This window comes from Hyperoodon ampullatus (genome assembly GCF_949752795.1).
Source record: "Hyperoodon ampullatus genome assembly, chromosome: 2".
NCBI lineage: Eukaryota > Metazoa > Chordata > Mammalia > Artiodactyla > Ziphiidae > Hyperoodon > Hyperoodon ampullatus.
The window spans coordinates 45,049,395-45,066,444 of NC_136915.1; the positions used below are offsets into that span (position 1 = coordinate 45,049,395).

At 46.4% G+C, this 17,050-nt stretch overlaps 1 protein-coding gene across 1 annotated transcript; it reads left to right on the forward strand.

The window, feature by feature from the left end:
- Positions 1-6,105: 6,105 nt before the first annotated feature.
- Positions 6,106-13,549, forward strand: GPX7 (glutathione peroxidase 7; the record flags this gene model as incomplete). Its single annotated transcript, XM_079698659.1, has 3 exons — positions 6,106-6,240; positions 11,053-11,314; positions 12,773-13,549. 3 exons carry the CDS (start codon positions 6,106-6,108, stop codon positions 12,934-12,936), a joined length of 561 nt encoding a protein of 186 aa, XP_079554785.1. The 3' UTR covers positions 12,937-13,549.
- Between the last annotated feature and the right edge of the window lie 3,501 nt (positions 13,550-17,050).

Consider the following 17,050-nt stretch of genomic DNA (forward strand, 5'->3'; position numbering starts at 1 on the left):
TGCTATAAGGATAAGGAAGGAAAAAAAAAAAAAAAAACCCAGGCAGAGGGAGCAGCATGAGCAACGGCAAAGAGGTATGAAAATACTGTATTTTTGTTTGTTTAATTCCCTTTATTGATGGAGGACAAATTGCTAAATCCAATGCTCTATTCTCAGTCCTATTCTTACTAGATTTATCAGCAGGATTTAACCAATTTAGCGCTCTCTCCTTCTTGGGACAAATTTGTCACTTGGCCTCCGTGACATTGCATTCTTTTGGTTCTTGTTCTTCCTCTGGCTACTCTTGTTCAGTCTCCTCTGCTGGTTCCCTCTCATTTTCCTGATGTCTTCATCTCCCTGAAGATGAAAGTTGGAGTCCCAAGGACTGTCTTTACACTAACTCTCCATCATCATCCAGTGTCATGGTTTCAAATACTCAGTGCTGTCCACTCCCAAATTTCTATCTTTGACCTAGATCTCTCCTCCAAATCCAGACTCATATATCCAACCTAACTAGAGATAAGAGTGGTGTCTGGAGCTAACTCCTACAGCCAATTGTTACATTTTCAGGAATTTTTTCAGCCTCTTGTTAAACACAGCTATTACTGAAAAGGGCGAAAGACGCATACAATCTGAAGAGGAACCAGAGTATTAAACACAGCCACTACTGAAAATTAAATTATGTAAACTTTAAAGATAAAATAAATTATATTAAAAGCAAAAGTAATATTAAAAACATCACTTTCTAATTATTTTACTATATTTTATTATTTTTATACTCGGGGTTATTTGCATCTATTCTGTCTTATTATGGAAATACTATACTACGGTGTGCTACTCTTGCATCCCTTCCTAACTCCGTGTTCAGTGACGTCATGTTGGCAGCTCGAAATCAACCATGGTGAGAGTATTATACCACAGAAATTGGCAAATGCTACCAGTGAGAGCTTGATTTATTGTTTTGTTGACTGCTTAGACTTAAGAAAGTGATGGAAAAATATTAATAATGCAGAATAAATTTACAGTGTATTGTGTCTGTAGCTATTACACTGTAAATAACATTAAAAACTTGAGGAAATATTCTTCTAGTATTGGAAAACTGCTATCCAATTCAGCAAAGAAGACACTTGTGTCATTGACTAGTGAAGTTCCAACATGTCTTTATTGTTTCACTTTCATCTTACGATTAATGCAAACGAAAATATCAACAAACATTCATCCTAGAACTATCCTTGTTCAGCAGTTGCAGCCATTAGTTGGCTGCCAATACAAGTTTGGCAAAAATCGATTAAAGCATTCTGCGAGAATAAATTGGCCATGTGGAATTCACAATAAGGAGTATTGTATATTTTATTATCATTTGTGAATTATTTACTATGCATCATTTATATGAGTAAACTTTATAATAAACTTCTATGGGTACACACACACATGCGCGCACACACACACACATACACCTTTTTTCCCCTAGGGAGCCAGTTGTTAAACATTTACCAGCAAAGCACTGCTAATAGTTAACTCAAACTTAACATGTCCAAAACTGAACCCTTGATGTCCCATTGCAAACCAGTTGTCCCTGCTGAATGAAGATGGTGTCTTCATCTCATTTAATGGCAACTTCATCCTTCCAGTCGCTCTGACCAAAAACTTTGAAATCATCCATGAGTCTTCTGTTTCTCTCATACCCTACATCCAACCTATCAGGAAATCCTTTTGCCTCTACTTTCACAATACATTCAGAATCTGACTACATCCCACTTCTACTGCCATCACTTTGATCTAAGCCTCCATGCTCCCCCATGTGGATGATTGCAATAGCCTTCTGACTGGTCTCCTTATTTCAATACTGCAGTCAGAGTGATTCTGTTAAAATAGAAGTGTCATTCCCCTGCTTAAAACTCTTCAATGGCTTCCCACCTCACTCAGATTCCAAGCCTATATCTTTAAAATGCCTTATAAGTCTCTGCCCCCACTCCCATCCCATTACCTCTCTAACCTCATCTCCTGCTACGGTTCCCCTCCCTCACTCCACTGCAGCTACACTAGCCTCCTTGCTGTTCTCCAAACACATCACTTCCTGCCTCGGGGCCTTTTACTTGTTTCCTCTACGTGTAATGTTACTTTTCTTCCAGTTTTCCCCATTGTTTGCTCTCTTTCTTTGATCTTTGCTCAAATGCCACTTTCCCAGTGAGGATCCCTGGTCGCTTGAATTAAGGTTGCAATCCCTTCCCACCCACCACCACATTCTCTATCCCTCTCTCTTGCTTATCACCATCTAATGTACTATATGTTCCATAGTATAAATTTTAGTTATTATCCTTTCCTGTCCCCACTAGAATGTAAGTTCAAGAATTTTTTGTCTGTTTTATTAACTACTATATTCCTGGCCCTTAAATTAGTGTCTTGTACATAGTAGGTGCTCAACAATTTGTTGAACAAACAAAACATTAATAGGTATTCTAAATACCCATAAAAAGCTTCTTTGAGCTTATTATGGGAAAGAGGAATATGGGGGGATCCACAATTGAGTTCTCTACTCCTCCAGGTGCTCAGCTGAGACTGTGTGTGCATTTGTCTGTGCCTGTAGGTCTCCTGTTTGTATAGATGGACCACCTAGAAATAGCTGTGCTCTTTCAGGAACACCAAAAATTCATAGTGGACTGAAAATAAAATGATAAAATATACACTGTTGGCTAAAATCAACATTTCATATTAGATTCCAACATGGCCAAGTAGTAAAAGTCACCAGAAGGTTTAAGAAGAATGAGTATTTACCGAGTAGCTAGCACATGCCTGGGAACACAAAGATGATTCAGGTACAATCCTGCCTGCCCCCAAGGAGCTCACAGTCTGATGGGGAAGGTAGGCCATGGAAACAGACAACTATACAATATTATCATCATCCCTCTAACAGGAAAATGTCCTAAGTACAAAGGCAACAGAGAGGAGAGAATGACTACGTGTAGTAGCAGAGGGGGATGATATCTGAGCTAGGTTCTGAAGCATGATTAGGGAGGAGGGAAAAGCCCAGAGAGAAATGTACAAATGAGAGACATTTCATTATAATTTTTTCCCCCCTCTGCTTACTAGAAATGCCTACCTATCTGGAGTTTAACAGGAAATAGCCTGGCCAAGCTTGCAGAACTCCAAGTTGTGTGGAGCAGAATTTGAGAACTCCTGGTTATTGGGACACCCAAGGAAAAGAGACCAAAAGATTCACAAGGGCACAGCAGAGAAGAGCAGACCATTTAATTCCACAGGACCCATCAGAGGCTCAAGACTCCCACAGGAAGGGTGTGAGGAAGGAGTATGAAGGGCAGAAGTACTTTATTTCTGCCTTGGCCCTTGCCTAGGGTACCCTTTTTCCTATTCTCCACCTCTCCGTGTAATGTTATCTGCTTCTGAAGAGAGAGGTTGCTTGGTAGTACAGAAAGATCTCATGTTCTGAATCTGAAGTCCCGGGTTTGAGTCCTGTTAACTGTATAATCTTGTGCCCAGCTTCAAAATCTTTGCTTGCCACAGTCTAGAGCAGGGGTCCCCAAGGCCTGGGCCACGGACCGATACCAGTCTGTGGCCTGCCAGGAACCGGGCCGCACAGCAGGAGGTGAGCGAGCGCGGGGCGAGTGAGTAAAGCTTCATCTGTATCTACAGCCACTCTCCATCCCTCGCATTACCGCCCGTGCTCCGCCTCCTATCAGATCAGCGGAGGCATTAGATTCTCATAGGAGCTCGAACCCTATTGTGAACTGCGCATGCGAGGGATCTAGGTTGAATGCTCCTTATGAGAATCTAATGCCTGATGATCTGAGGTGGAGCTGAGGCGGTGATGCTAGCACTGGGGAGCGGCTGCAAATACAGATTATCAGTAGCAGATAGGTTTGACTGCACAGAGACCATAATAAATCAATTGCTTGCAGACTCATATCAAAACCCCATCAGTGAGCGGCAAGTGAAAACAAGCTCAGGGCTCCCACTGATTCTGCATTATGGTGAGTTGTGTAATTATTTCATTATATATTACAATGTAATAATAATAGAAATAAAGCGCACAATAAATGTAATGCGCTTGAACCATCCCGAAACCATCCCCCGCCCCACCCCCAGCCCGTGGAAAAATTGTCTTCCACGAAACCAGTCCCTGGTGCCAAAAAGGTTGAGGACCGCTGGTCTAGAGAGTGAAGTCCAAGCTCCCTGGCTTGGCTCTCAAGACCCTTCTCCATCTGGCCCCTGATGATCCCTCCAGCCTCATCTACCCCAAACCCCTTCTCAGCCAACAGCCAAGCACTTCTCTTGGGCTTTGTGTCTTCACAGACACTGTTCCCTCAGCTGACATCTTTCCCCTCCTCCTTCCCAAACTGGAGAATTCCCATTTCTCTTTCAGGACATGATTCTGGTGTGACTACCCCCAGGAGGCTTTTCCTGAAGGCTAGTTTAGCAATGGCCACAAAACCCCAGAGCTTCCTCTATCCCAGCATGTGGCGCACATCTGCTCTTGCCCCTTACTATCCAGAGGAATCTTTCTACAACATAGGACTTACTGCCTCTCCCCTGCTTAAGAAAGGAAAGAAGTTTCATTTCTTGGCTTAAAGACCATAATCTTCACTGTGGCCTGCCAGGTCTGTGTGACCTCACCCCTGCGCTGCCTCTCCACCTTTCTCTTCTCACCCTTTGCTCTCTCTGCTCCAGCCAAACTAGTCTTTGTTTCTCAATGCACCATGTTTCTCTCTCAGGATCTTTGCACTTGCTTTACCCTGGCTAATTTCTACTCATTCTTCAGAGCTCACCTCAAAACTTCTTTCCTCTGGAAAGCCCTCCTTGTACCCCCTCCCCAGGCTAGTTTAGGTGGCACTTACCACAATAGTAATTTTAGAGCTATTTATGAATGATTTGATAACTGTCTCCCCCATGCTGTCTTGTTCATCACTGCACTAGAGGCACCTAGAACAGAAGCTGGTGTAGAATGGGTTATCAAGAAATGTTTGTTGAATGACTGTGTAAGTGCTTAGCCTGTACCGCATTACATGAAAGCTCCAGTTTTCTCAAGCCAGCCTGTGAGCTCCTGGAGAACTAGTACAGCGTCAGCACCCAGCACCGTGCTTGGCACTTAGTGGGGCTCCATAAGGGTTTTCCAAGTTTGGGAGACACTGTGAAGTGCCGCCCAGATCCCCCATCAGTGAAGACTTGTAACACCAGCTATTGGGAATGCTGTCAGTGAAGAGCCTTTAACTGTCAGCCCCCCAGGGACAGGGCCCCCTTGGCTCCTGTCATAGCCCTTCCCAGATGGCCCCACATCCCATGAAAGATGAAGGCAGGGATATTAGAGGCCCGGTCTGGTCATCTTAGCTCATCTGGGGACAACTCTGATGGGCCATTCTAGTTCCAGAGCCCCTGTGGGGTCAGCCATGACTGTCCTTGGGCCTGCGTGGCCCTCTGGACTTCTTCTGCCCACTCCTGTTCCCTCCCCCTCCCTTCCACAGGTGCGGATCCCAAGGGCACTCCCTCATAAACACCCTGCACTGCAATCTCCATCTCAGAATCTGCTTCTCAGGAACCCATCCTGAAATAGGCCCTCTCTTTTCTCTTCTCCTCTGTCTCATCCCTTTCAGGGGACGTCCATTCATTCACATAAAGTTCGTAGGCACCATTCAGCTGACAAAAAGTTTCACATCCATTTTTCTATTACTCTCATTCTGTACTGTCTAGGTGCATCAGGAAGGCAACAGATGGAGAAACTGGGGCCCAGAGAGGTGCAGCGACCAGCCTAAGGGCACTGCACTAATTAAAAACTAGCTAAGCTCCCAGATGCAGTTTTCCACCTCCCTTTCCCTACCTAGTCGCTGCATCCTGGAGCAAGAGGGAGCCTCATCGAAATGAATTCCGGTCTCAGTGGGCAGAATCCTGAAACCATGGCTCTAAGGTCCGGGAAGGGGCACGGAGTCCAACGCTCCCGCAGTACAGATAGGGAGACCGAGGTCCAGAGCCCGGCGGTCCACCGCCCGCGGAGAAGAAGGGGGCGCGTCCTGCCCGGCTGGCCGCTTGGATCCGGGGCCGCCTCCTCCCGCCCCCTGCGCCCGTGACCCCAGCCCTGCCTTTGCCCTTGCCACGCCGCCTGCTCGGGAGCGAGTCATGGTGGCGGGACTGGCGGCAGCATGGCTGCTCCTGGCGGCTGCGGCCTGCGCGCAGCGGGACCAGGACTTCTACGACTTCAAGGCGGTCAACATCCGGGGCAAGTTGGTGTCTCTGGAGAAGTACCGCGGCTCGGTGAGTGTCCGCCCGCCGGGCCTCGGCGCCGCCCAGCCGGGGCCTGACGGGGGCGCCCGGCGGCTCGGGACCCTGCCGGGTGTGGCTCCGAGGGGCTCTGGCCGCCCGGCCACCCTGCCCTGGCTCCCCACCCCCACCCAGACATCCCATCGGGCGCGGCGCCCCCAGATCCTGCGCCGGGTCTGTCCCTCCACTACGTGGCATGGCCCGGCGCGCGGTGAAACCCGAAACTCTCGCTGCTGGCGCCGATCTCCCTCCCAGCGATTTTGGGCAGCGGGGCCCAGCCTCTCACGCACTGGTCTAAAAAGTAACCCTAGCACCCTAGGGCCTCCCATCCCCAGTTTCCGCGTCCGGAACAGAGGGAGTTGGTGATATTAAGTCCAGTGAGAACACTGTGGAAATGAAAGCTCGGTGCAGAGGGAGTTATCATTTCAGACGCACGGGGACCTTACACAGATCATCCTTTAGAGAGTAGTACACTAAGGCCCAGAGAGGGAAGGTCACACAGCGCTAGAAAGCACGGAGCCTGGAGGAGAACGGCTTATCCATCCGTGGACTACTCTAGGCAAACTTTTAAGCTGGCAACTCAGGCTGAGATTTAAGTGTCATCCAGTATAACTGCTACCTCCTTACCGAGAGGGAATCTCAGCTCAGAGAGGACTTGAGAGAGGAAGTGTGCCTGGGTGAGTCTTTGAAACAAGAGTGAGTTTTAGTAAGACCAAGAAGAGCATTCCAGGCAAAGAGAACTGTCAAATGCCAAGACTCAGAACTAAACAGCAAGAATGGTGATACTGGTGGGGAGGTCTTCAGGCAGTTGTGCTTGAAGGAGTATAAAGCATGAGGGTGAAAGATGAGGCTGAAGAGGTTAGGGAGGGACCAAGAGGGGCCTTGAACACTATATTCAGAGACCGAGATGTTGCACTGTGTGTAATGAAGAGCCCTCCAAGTTCACTTCTCAAGGTGGGCCTCAGGCTGTGGTGTGGAAAGTGTGGGGAGTTGGTTTCTAATGGACAGGGAGGCCCAGCATCCAGATTTGGATGGAACACACACACACACACAAATGGCTGTTAGCATTCTTCTCCCAGGAGCAAGGCCATCCTTAGTGAAGAAAGTACTCTCTAAGCCTTGGAATTCTCAATTATCCTGGGAGTACTGGGGATAGTAGTCCTTGTCCTGATTGGCACCCCCTCCAGGTATTGTGAGTTTCAAATGAGGTGACAATGTGGAAGCACTTGGTAGAGTGCTCTGTGCTTGTGTTTGTTGGGCCCCAGCAGGAACCTCATCCAGGACTCAGGGCAAAGGGCCAGTAAGAGCAGGGCCCATTGCCATTCAGGCCTTCCCTTCCCTCTGGTGCAGCTCACCAGAGAGCCCCAGGTTTAGCACTTGACCAGCTCTGCTACTCATTAATTCATTATTTATTGTTGAGCACCTACTGTATACTAAGTACTGTGCCAGCCCTGGGGATACAATGGTGAACAAAACAGCTAAGTTTCCCCTTTAACAGAGCTTATATGCGGTGGAGAGGAGAAAGGCAATAAACAAGGAACGGAGAAGTGAACAATGTAATTCCTAATAGTAATAGATGCTAAGACAAAAACAGACAAAGGCTATTTGTTTTCAGAAGTAATAAGGCATCCAGGATGTGAGGAACAGAAATCCTGGAGAAAAATTACATGGAAAGTAGTCCCAGGATTCTGAGTGTTTTCATCCTCTAGGTCACTGGTAAATCCTAAAAAGCACTGGAGCAAGAGGCCTAGAAATCAATCAGAAAGAAACTGAAAAAAAAAAAAAAAAACACACAAAAAATGAAGTCACACACCTGCTACGAGGTAAAGTTAGAATTTGAACCCAGGCAGTCCAGTTCCAGAGCCCATGTCTTAATTTCCAGCTTATTTCCAGCTTTCGAGGGAAACCAGGAACAGTCAGTCCAGGGAATCTGTAAGTGAAACTATGTGTTAACCCAAGCTTGGTTTGCCACTTGGGCAATATGGTCATTCATTCACCTGCAAATAGCTACTGGCTCATTATGTGTATTTTACCATGGGTTTTTTAAAAATTGGAAACAAAAAGCACTGGCTTCTTTATAGGCACTACATGCCTGCCACTGGATCCAGCCCTGGAGACATAGCCACGAGCAAAATTGTATGGTTTGTGCCCTCATGCTAACTGGGAAGACAGTCATTTAGACCAGTGTTGAGTGTAGATAAATGGGTGACACTCAGGAATGCCCTTGCCTACACTGTGAGGTTATGTACATATAGGCCTGAGTGTCGTGTGTATGTGAATGGTTCATTTGTTTGCTTGCTTCTGTGTAGTCATCTGAGTCTGCATCTGTGGTGGTATATGTATATGTAAATTTACTGTGTGTATTTAGGTGTATCTGTCTGTGTTTTGGTCACTTTAAAGATAAGCTTTTTGGGGCTTCCCTGGTGGCACAGTGGTTGAGAGTCCGCCTGCCGATGCAGGGGACACGGGTTCGTGCCCCGGTCCGGGAAGATCCCACATGCCGCGGAGCAGCTAGGACCGTGAGCCATGGCCTTTGAGCCTGCATGTCCAGAGCCTGTGCTCCGCAACGGGAGAGGCCACAGCAGTGAGAGGCCCGGGTACCGCAAAAAAAAAAAAAAAAAAGATAAGCTTTTTGGATTCAGGCACGGAAATAGAAATAGGATTTCCCTCCTTCCAAAAGTATGGACAGACACACAAGATGTAGGTTAGAAATAAACAAACTTTAATGCTCTCAATGCCCAAGGATCCAGTAAAGAAGAAAGAGGAAGACCTCTAACTAGTGAAGGAAGCTACGAGTCCCAGTTTCTCACCACCACAGGCGCAATATGGCATATGCTGACAAAATGGGGGAGGTTGTTCTAACAGCCTGTGGCCCCAAGGAATGGGTGAGGGAGATACAGCACAGTGGTTCTCATCGCCTAGCTCAGTGGTTCTCAGCTGGTGGTGATCTTTTTCCCCAGGGGACATTCAGCAATGTCTGTAGACATTTTTGATTGTTAAGACTAGGCGTCTAGTGGGTGGAGGCCAGGGACGCTGCTAAACATTCTACAATGAACAGGACAGCCACCTCACAACAAAGATTATCCAGCCCCAAGTGTCAGTAGTGCTGAGGTCGAGAAACCCTGTCCAGCCTCAGCAGTCTGTGCCTGAGCATGTCCAGTGCCCCAGGCTGCCCCTGGAAGGTGGCCCTCTTTATGGAGCCAGCTGGTATAATCCTGCCTCTTCTTAAAAGTGGCCAGGACTTCCCTGGTGGCGCAGTGGTTAAGAATCCGCCTGCGGGCTTCCCTGGTGGCGCAGTGGTTGAGAGTCCGCCTGCCAATGCAGGGGACACGGGTTCGAGCCCTGGTCTGGGAGGATCCCACATGCCGCAGAGCAACTAGGCCCATGAGCCACAACTACTGAGCCTGTGCATCTGGAGCCTGTGCTCCGTAACAAGAGAGGCCGCGATAGTGAGAGGCCTGCGCACCGCGATGAAGAGTGGCCCCCGCTTGCCACAACTAGAGAAAACCCTCGCGCAGAAACGAAGACCCAACACAGCAAAAATAAATAAAATAAATTAATAAACTCCTACCCCCAACATCTAAAAAAAAAAAAGAATCCGCCTGCCGATGCAGGCGACACAGATTCGATCCCTGGTCCGGGAAGATCCCACATGCTGCGGAGTAAATAAGCCTGTATGCCACAAATACTGAGCCTGAGCTCTAGAGCCTGTGAGCCACAACTACTGAGCTTGCATGCTGCAACTACTGAAGCCTGCGCGCCTAGAGCCCATGCTCCGCAACAAGAGAAGCCACAGCAATAAGAAGCCTATGCACCGCAGCAAAGAGTAGCCCCCGCTCGCCGCAACTAGAGAAAGCCCGCGCACAGCAACAAAGACCCAACGCAGCCAAAAATCAATCAATCAATAAATAAAATTTAAAAAATAATAATAAAATAAGAAGTGTCCAGAGAGATAGGGCTTGGCTACCTAAACACAGGGTGAGAATTTAAATCCTTTAATAATATATAACTAGAAGCTAAAAACATAGCATTGGTGCCAAAATTGTAACTGCAGTAATATAATCAAGTTCCATCAGCCAGATTTATATTTATCACTGAACGGCAATAAATAAATATATTATAAGGCAATCATAAATGTAAGGGTTAGTCTAGTGATAGAAGGAAGTGGTATTTGTTTGCCGGAGGGAGAGGGGCATAAAGGGATTGCCCTGAGGTTCTTGGGATCCTTTTATCAAGAAAACCATGTCTGTCTATGTACCCATTCAGGTGATCATATATATGTGCACACTTACTTATTCATTCAGCACATACTTTCTGAGACTTTTCCATGTGTCAGGCCCAGTAATGAAGTGAACATAGCTCCTGCCCTCAGTGGGTTCACATTCTAGAAGGAAGACCAACACATGTATAGGCAACTACAGTGTAGAATGATGAGCGCTAGTTGACTGAGCCAGAAATTGAACCCAGGTCTGCCTTTTCTCTCTCCTGTATCACTTCCTGATGTGAGTTCACCAGTATGTGTGCCTCTCTCTGTCATGGTGTTCTGTGTGTTTGTGGGTATGTGTGATGTGTGCTAATGTAGCTTTGTGTCGTGGGGCACAGGCAATACCCATTCATGTGTATTGTGTACTTATTCTCATGAATGTTTATGTATGTGTTTCACACGTCTGTAAGACCCTACATGTTTATGAGAGAGAGCATTAATTGTTGAGGGGGCATCACATACGTGGGCATGTCAGGCCATGTACAAGTGTGTGCCTCTTCACTGGTTTGTGTATGTGTCTGGGTTTTGCTTTTGCCACCCAGGTGTCCCTGGTGGTGAACGTGGCTAGCGAGTGTGGCTTCACAGACCAGCACTACCGGGCCCTGCAACAGCTACAGCGGGACCTGGGGCCTCACCACTTCAACGTGCTTGCCTTTCCCTGCAACCAGTTTGGCCAGCAGGAGCCCAACAGCAACAAGGAGATTGAGAGCTTTGCCCGCCACACCTACAGTGTCTCTTTCCCCATGTTTAGCAAGATCACAGTCACCGGCACTGGTGCCCACCCTGCCTTCAAGTACCTGATCCGTGAGTCCTGAGCCTTTCCCTCACCTTCCCTCAGCTGGCTGAGGCTGTGGCTCCCTGGGCAGCAGAAGCTACTGGCTGGCTGGATGACCTGGGGCCCCTTAGACCCGCACAGGCGGGTTGATGGTCTGTTCTAGCACTAATCTTTGAGGATGAGCTGAGGAGTGTTCCTGCTTAAGAATATCTCCGCCCCTGCTGCCTTGCAGTTCTCCCTCAGAGTCACTCTTGCAGACTTCTCTGGGCTCCTGTTTCCATCTGCAGGGGCTCCTAGAAGGAGACTGGACCCTCAGATTTTAGTCAGTGTGAATTAGTTGAGCTTATGGACTTAGCTGCAGGCAGGGGACGCCACATGCCTGGAGAAGGCCGGCCCGTATCTCCTGTCCTGAGTCAGAGGCAAAGTGTGTAGGCCACAGGAGAGAAACCTTCTGAGCTAAAATACCAGATCTTGGGAATTCCCTGGCAGTGCGGCAGTTAGGACTCGGCACTTCCACTACCCGGCCTGGGTTCAATCGCTGGTTGGGAAACTAAGATCCCAAGCAAGCTGTGTGGTGCAGCCATAAAAAAAACCAAACAGATCTTAATATTTGAGAAATAGATTCCTTCTGCAGAAGGCTCAGAACCACAAAATGGGGTCATTAGCCAAGCTTGTCATTAAGTACTGTTTCCTTTCTCAGGCCTTTCCCTTCCTTTGGGGGTTCCATTTTTGCCTTCTCCCACCTCCTATTCCATGCTTCTGGTTGCCTTCATATCCCTCACTACCACCCCCTGCCAATCCATTCACCTGGAAGAGTAAATAACAAACAACAGTGTAGCAAACAAAAGGTCCCTTACTGAGGCAATTTGAATTTTGCTTTGTGGGTCAATCCTAATATTTGGTTTTTTTCCCCTGTGTGTTTTTATTAGTTCCTTCTCAGTTCCCATAGTTATAGATCAAACCTGGCTGTGCTTTAGAAGCACCTGGGGAGCTCTTAAAAATGCATTAGCCTGAGACCTACTGAAGCAGAGTCCAGGAATCTGTTTATATTAACCCCCCTCCTCCACCACCACCACCACCATGATTCAGATGCAGGGAGTCCATGGACTAACATTTGGAAGCCATTGAGATTTAATCAGAAAATAGGATATAGACTGTGTAGTAGTTTGAGGTCATTAATAAAGGAAGATCTGATATTGCCTTACCCAGCACTTCACAGAATCATAAAGCAGTAGCTCTCAACCTGGGCACCAGATTGCAATCTCCTGGAAAGCGTTTGAAAAATACTGATGCCTGAGTCTCACCCCCAGATATTCTTACTTAAGTGGTCTGGGGGTATGGACTGGGCATCAGGATTTTTAAAAGCTCTCCAGTTCGTTCTAACTAATAGAACCACTACTTCAAGGGAGGGATGGACACCAATAGTGGAATTCCAGGAGAGGGGACACAGGGAAGCACACTTTGCTCTCCTTCTTCCTTTCCTCTAGAGACTTCTGGAAAGGAGCCCACCTGGAACTTCTGGAAGTACCTAGTGGCCCCAGATGGAAAGGTGATAGGGGCTTGGGACCCAACCGTGTCGGTGGAGGAGATAAGGCCCCAGATTACATCGCATGTGAGGAAGCTCATCCTGAAGAAGCGAGAAGACTTATAACTACTTTCCCTCCTCTCCCACTGTCCCCTCCCCTCACTGTTCACGAGTGACCAAAGCAAACTCACATGGTGCTACAAGGGAGAGACTACTGACTCTCCTTCCTCCACTCTTATCCCACCTACCCCATCACTCCTGTCTGGGGAAAATTCTAGTAGTTTGATTATTTGAATCTTAGAGCAACCTGTAAGAACCCCTGACCAGTGACAGCTCTTGACCAATGACTCAACAACCAATAAGAACCTCTAGCCCCTGAAAACATGTGGCAAATAGAGGTACAAGCAATAATCTCCTACCTGTTATGAACTCTCTAAAATGAGGCCAATTCCTACCTCACAGGGCTGTTGTGAGATTGAGGATGAAAGGCCTATGAAAGTGCCTAGGGCAGTGCCAGCTAACTAGGAGGCGCTCAATAAATGTTTTTTGCATATGAACCAAAAAATAAGTTGTGATCAATAAAAACTTGAACCCAACATGAATCTCCAGCCATGAGAATCCAGGCCAAACATTTGTTGTTGTTGTTGTTGTTATTGTTTTCCTATGTGTTTTTTTCAATTACAAAAGTAATACAAATTCATTGTAAAATAAGATGATACAAAATAAAAATGAAACTATCCCCCTCATTTCCTATATGGTCACTCCCTGGAGGTAAACACTGTTAGCAGTTTGGTACCAAGTCTTCCCAGACTTTTTTTTTTATCAAGCCTATCATTATTGCCCAATAAGAATTCACTGACCAAAAGTATACTACAATTACAAACAGGCAAAGGATAAGAACAGATAATTCACAGAAAAATAGAGACGGATAATGAGGATATGAAAAGATGTTCAGCCTCATTCAAGTTGGAAAGATTTTGTTAAATGATAATACCTGTCATTGGTGAGGATGTGGGGAAATGGGCATTCGCATAAGCTGTTGGTGGGACAACAAACTGGCACAAGTTTTTAGAGGATGACTTGTCAATATCTTTTTTTTTTTTTTTTTTTTTGCAGTATGCAGGCCTCTCACTGTCGTGGCCTCTCCCGCTGCGGAGCACAGGCTCCGGACGCGCAGGCCCAGCGGCCATGGCTCACGGGCCCAGCCGCTCCGCGGCATGTGGGATCCTCCCAGACCGGGGCAGGGCACGAACCCATGTCCCCTGCGTCGGCAGGCGGACTCTCAACCACTGCGCCACCAGGGAATCCCTTGTCAATATCTTTTAAAACAAAATGTTTATATGCTTTGATCCACCATTTCTCCTTTTAAAAAACTCCCAAACTGTGCAAATATGTGTGTACAATAATATGTATGTACATTGTTCATAATGGTGAAAATTCGATGCAATTCTTGTGTCCATCAGTATGGTTTGGTAACAAATTACGGTACAAATCCAAATGATAATAATAACTAATACAGGGCTTCCCTGGTGGGGCAGTGGTTAAGAATCCGCCTGCCAATGCAGGGGACACAGGTTCGAGCCCTGGTCCAGGAAGATCCCACATGCCGCGGAGCAATTAAGCCCGTGCGCCACAACTACTGAGCCTGCGCTCTATAGCCCGCGAGCCACAACTGCTGAGCCCGCGTGCCAAAACTACCGAAGCCTGTGCACCTAGAGCCCGTGCTCCACAACAAGAGAAGCCACCGCAATGAGAAGCCCACGCACCACAACGAAGAGTAGCCCCCGCTCGCCGCAACTAGAGAAAGCCTGTGCACAGCAACGAAGACCCAACACAGCCAAAAATAAATTAATTAAATAAATAAATATTTTTAAAAAGGGAAATAATAAAAAAATATATAAAATAATAATAATAATGGTTATTCAAATGAATGAATTAAATTCTATGCTACCATAGAATGTTGTCCAAAAGTGAAAAAATGGCAAGTTGTAATGAACACATGCACACACAAGAAAACATCCAGTACAAACAAGAATAATATTTTTATTAAAAATTTACAATGTTAAGTGTGAGAGAGAGAGGGAGGGAAGGAGGGAGGGAGGGATGTAGACCAAACTGTTAATGGTGGTTGTCTGTGAGGGCGTGGGGTGGGATAACAGGAGTCATTCACTTTCTTTGTTAAGTAGTTTTGTAATGTTTGAATTTTGTATGTGAAAATACGTATTTCACTTTTATATAAATATAGAAAAGAGGTGATGAGCAGAGTCACTGATAGATAATTTATTGGCCAATGAGAATTTCATGTCTACTTCTCCCAAAGTCACTCTTCTAGAAGAAGGAAACTCAGATTCAAGTCTTGGCTGTGCCCTTGACTCACAGGCTGAGCAAATTGTTCCCTCTCTGCTGTCTTCCACTTTCCCACTGGACAGTGAAAGGGTTGAACTGTGCTCAAAGCCTCCCTTAATGATCCTTCCCAAAAGCTGCAAGAGTAAATGAAGGCTTTCTGTGGGCTGACCACACACCACTCTGTGGTGGCCTCCAGCCTGTCCTTACACACCCTCCTCCAAGCTCTGGCTCTGCACATGGTCTTTTCCGCGTGTGTGCAGGTGCACGTGCGCACGCACACACACACACACAGAGTGAAATCCAGCTATCACAGAAATTTTTGTGATGAACACCTCAGAACCACATTCTCAATGGCGATTTCTCTGACCTCACCCTACTTGACCTGTCAGCCACTTCTGACATTGCTGATTGTATGACTCTTCTCCCTGACACATTCTCTTCCCTTCTTAGTTTTCCTGCCCCTGTCTTCTCTTGGCTTTCCCCCATCTCTCTGAGCGCTCCTTCCTTCTCGATGTCTGTCCATGACTCTTCCTCCTCTGCCCACTCCTTCCCTGTTGGTCTTCCTTAGGCTTCCTTAGGCAGGTCCCTTTTCTCACTTCATATACTCTTCCACAACCATCTCATTTTTTCTCATGGTTTTGACCACCGTCTACACCCTGATGATACCTAAATCTCTACCTTGTGTCTATGCTGGACTCATACCCACTTGCCTACTGGGCATGACTAGAGACACCTCAATTCAGTGTCTCCAGAACTAAACTCATCACCTCTCCCTGACACACCCGCTCTCCCTTATCCCCAGCCTTCACAAACCCCCTAAGCCTTTCCTTCCACACACCACTCACTCGCTCACTCACCACATTCTCATTGTTTAAGCAACTGCCTTCCTTTCTCTCCTCAGCACAGTCCTTGGCCCTTAAATTTAATTATATGGGAAGCATTTTGAGCACTGGCTCCATGCTGTCCCTGCCTAGACCCTATCTGGAAAACCAAAGACAAGCAAACAGTTCCCCCCAGCAGTTTAGAGTCCAGCTGAGGATTTTGCACTCCAAGTTAGACCTTCATTCCTAGGCTGTGTCAGCTTTCTGCTGCTCCCAAGTCCCCTCTAATGTGCAAGAGTCCTGCTAGGAAAAATCCCATTTTATGTTGTTATCAACTGTTACCTCAGTCATTGGTTAAGCAATATCTGCTAACAACTTAGTTTTAAATTAATCCCTCGGTAATCATCTAACACTTGAATAGTTAATATCTGATTTTCTACTGATGCCTTAATTATCTTCTAACACTTATAAGCCAAATATTTTATTTATTAGGTTATGTCTTAGCACTTAGCAGTTTAGGTATTTGCTAACACTTAATTATTAATCAATATTTTAGTTGCTTAAATCATATTACCGATCACTAAGCTCTCTTATATAGAGGTGATAAGCAAGCCTGGGACCACCAATTAGGAGTTTGGAGAAGGGGTCATTTCTGGCTGCCGATACGGCAATAGCCTCTGTCTTTTTTTGAGCTCTCTTTTCACCCTCAGATGATTCTCATTCACGATCAACTGGTCCTAGGTCCTCAAAGAGAGGGTGGACCCATCCTAATTGCTTATTTATTTCTCTGAGCTGAGCTTCAATGTAGAGGGAGGAGAGCGTGACTATGAGGGGAATCTCTGGAAAATTATGGTTGGAAGGGACTTTCATTCATCAACAAATATTTCTTGAGCATTGCCTATGTGTCAAGTTCTGCATTAGGTTCTAGGGATACATCAGTGAACAAAACACCCATGTTCCCAGCTGTCATGGTGCTCAGAGAATAGTGGGAAATAGTGGGAAACATTAAACAAATAATTACACCAATTATTATACAATTATAATTATGATAAACACCAGGAAGAAGTACAAGG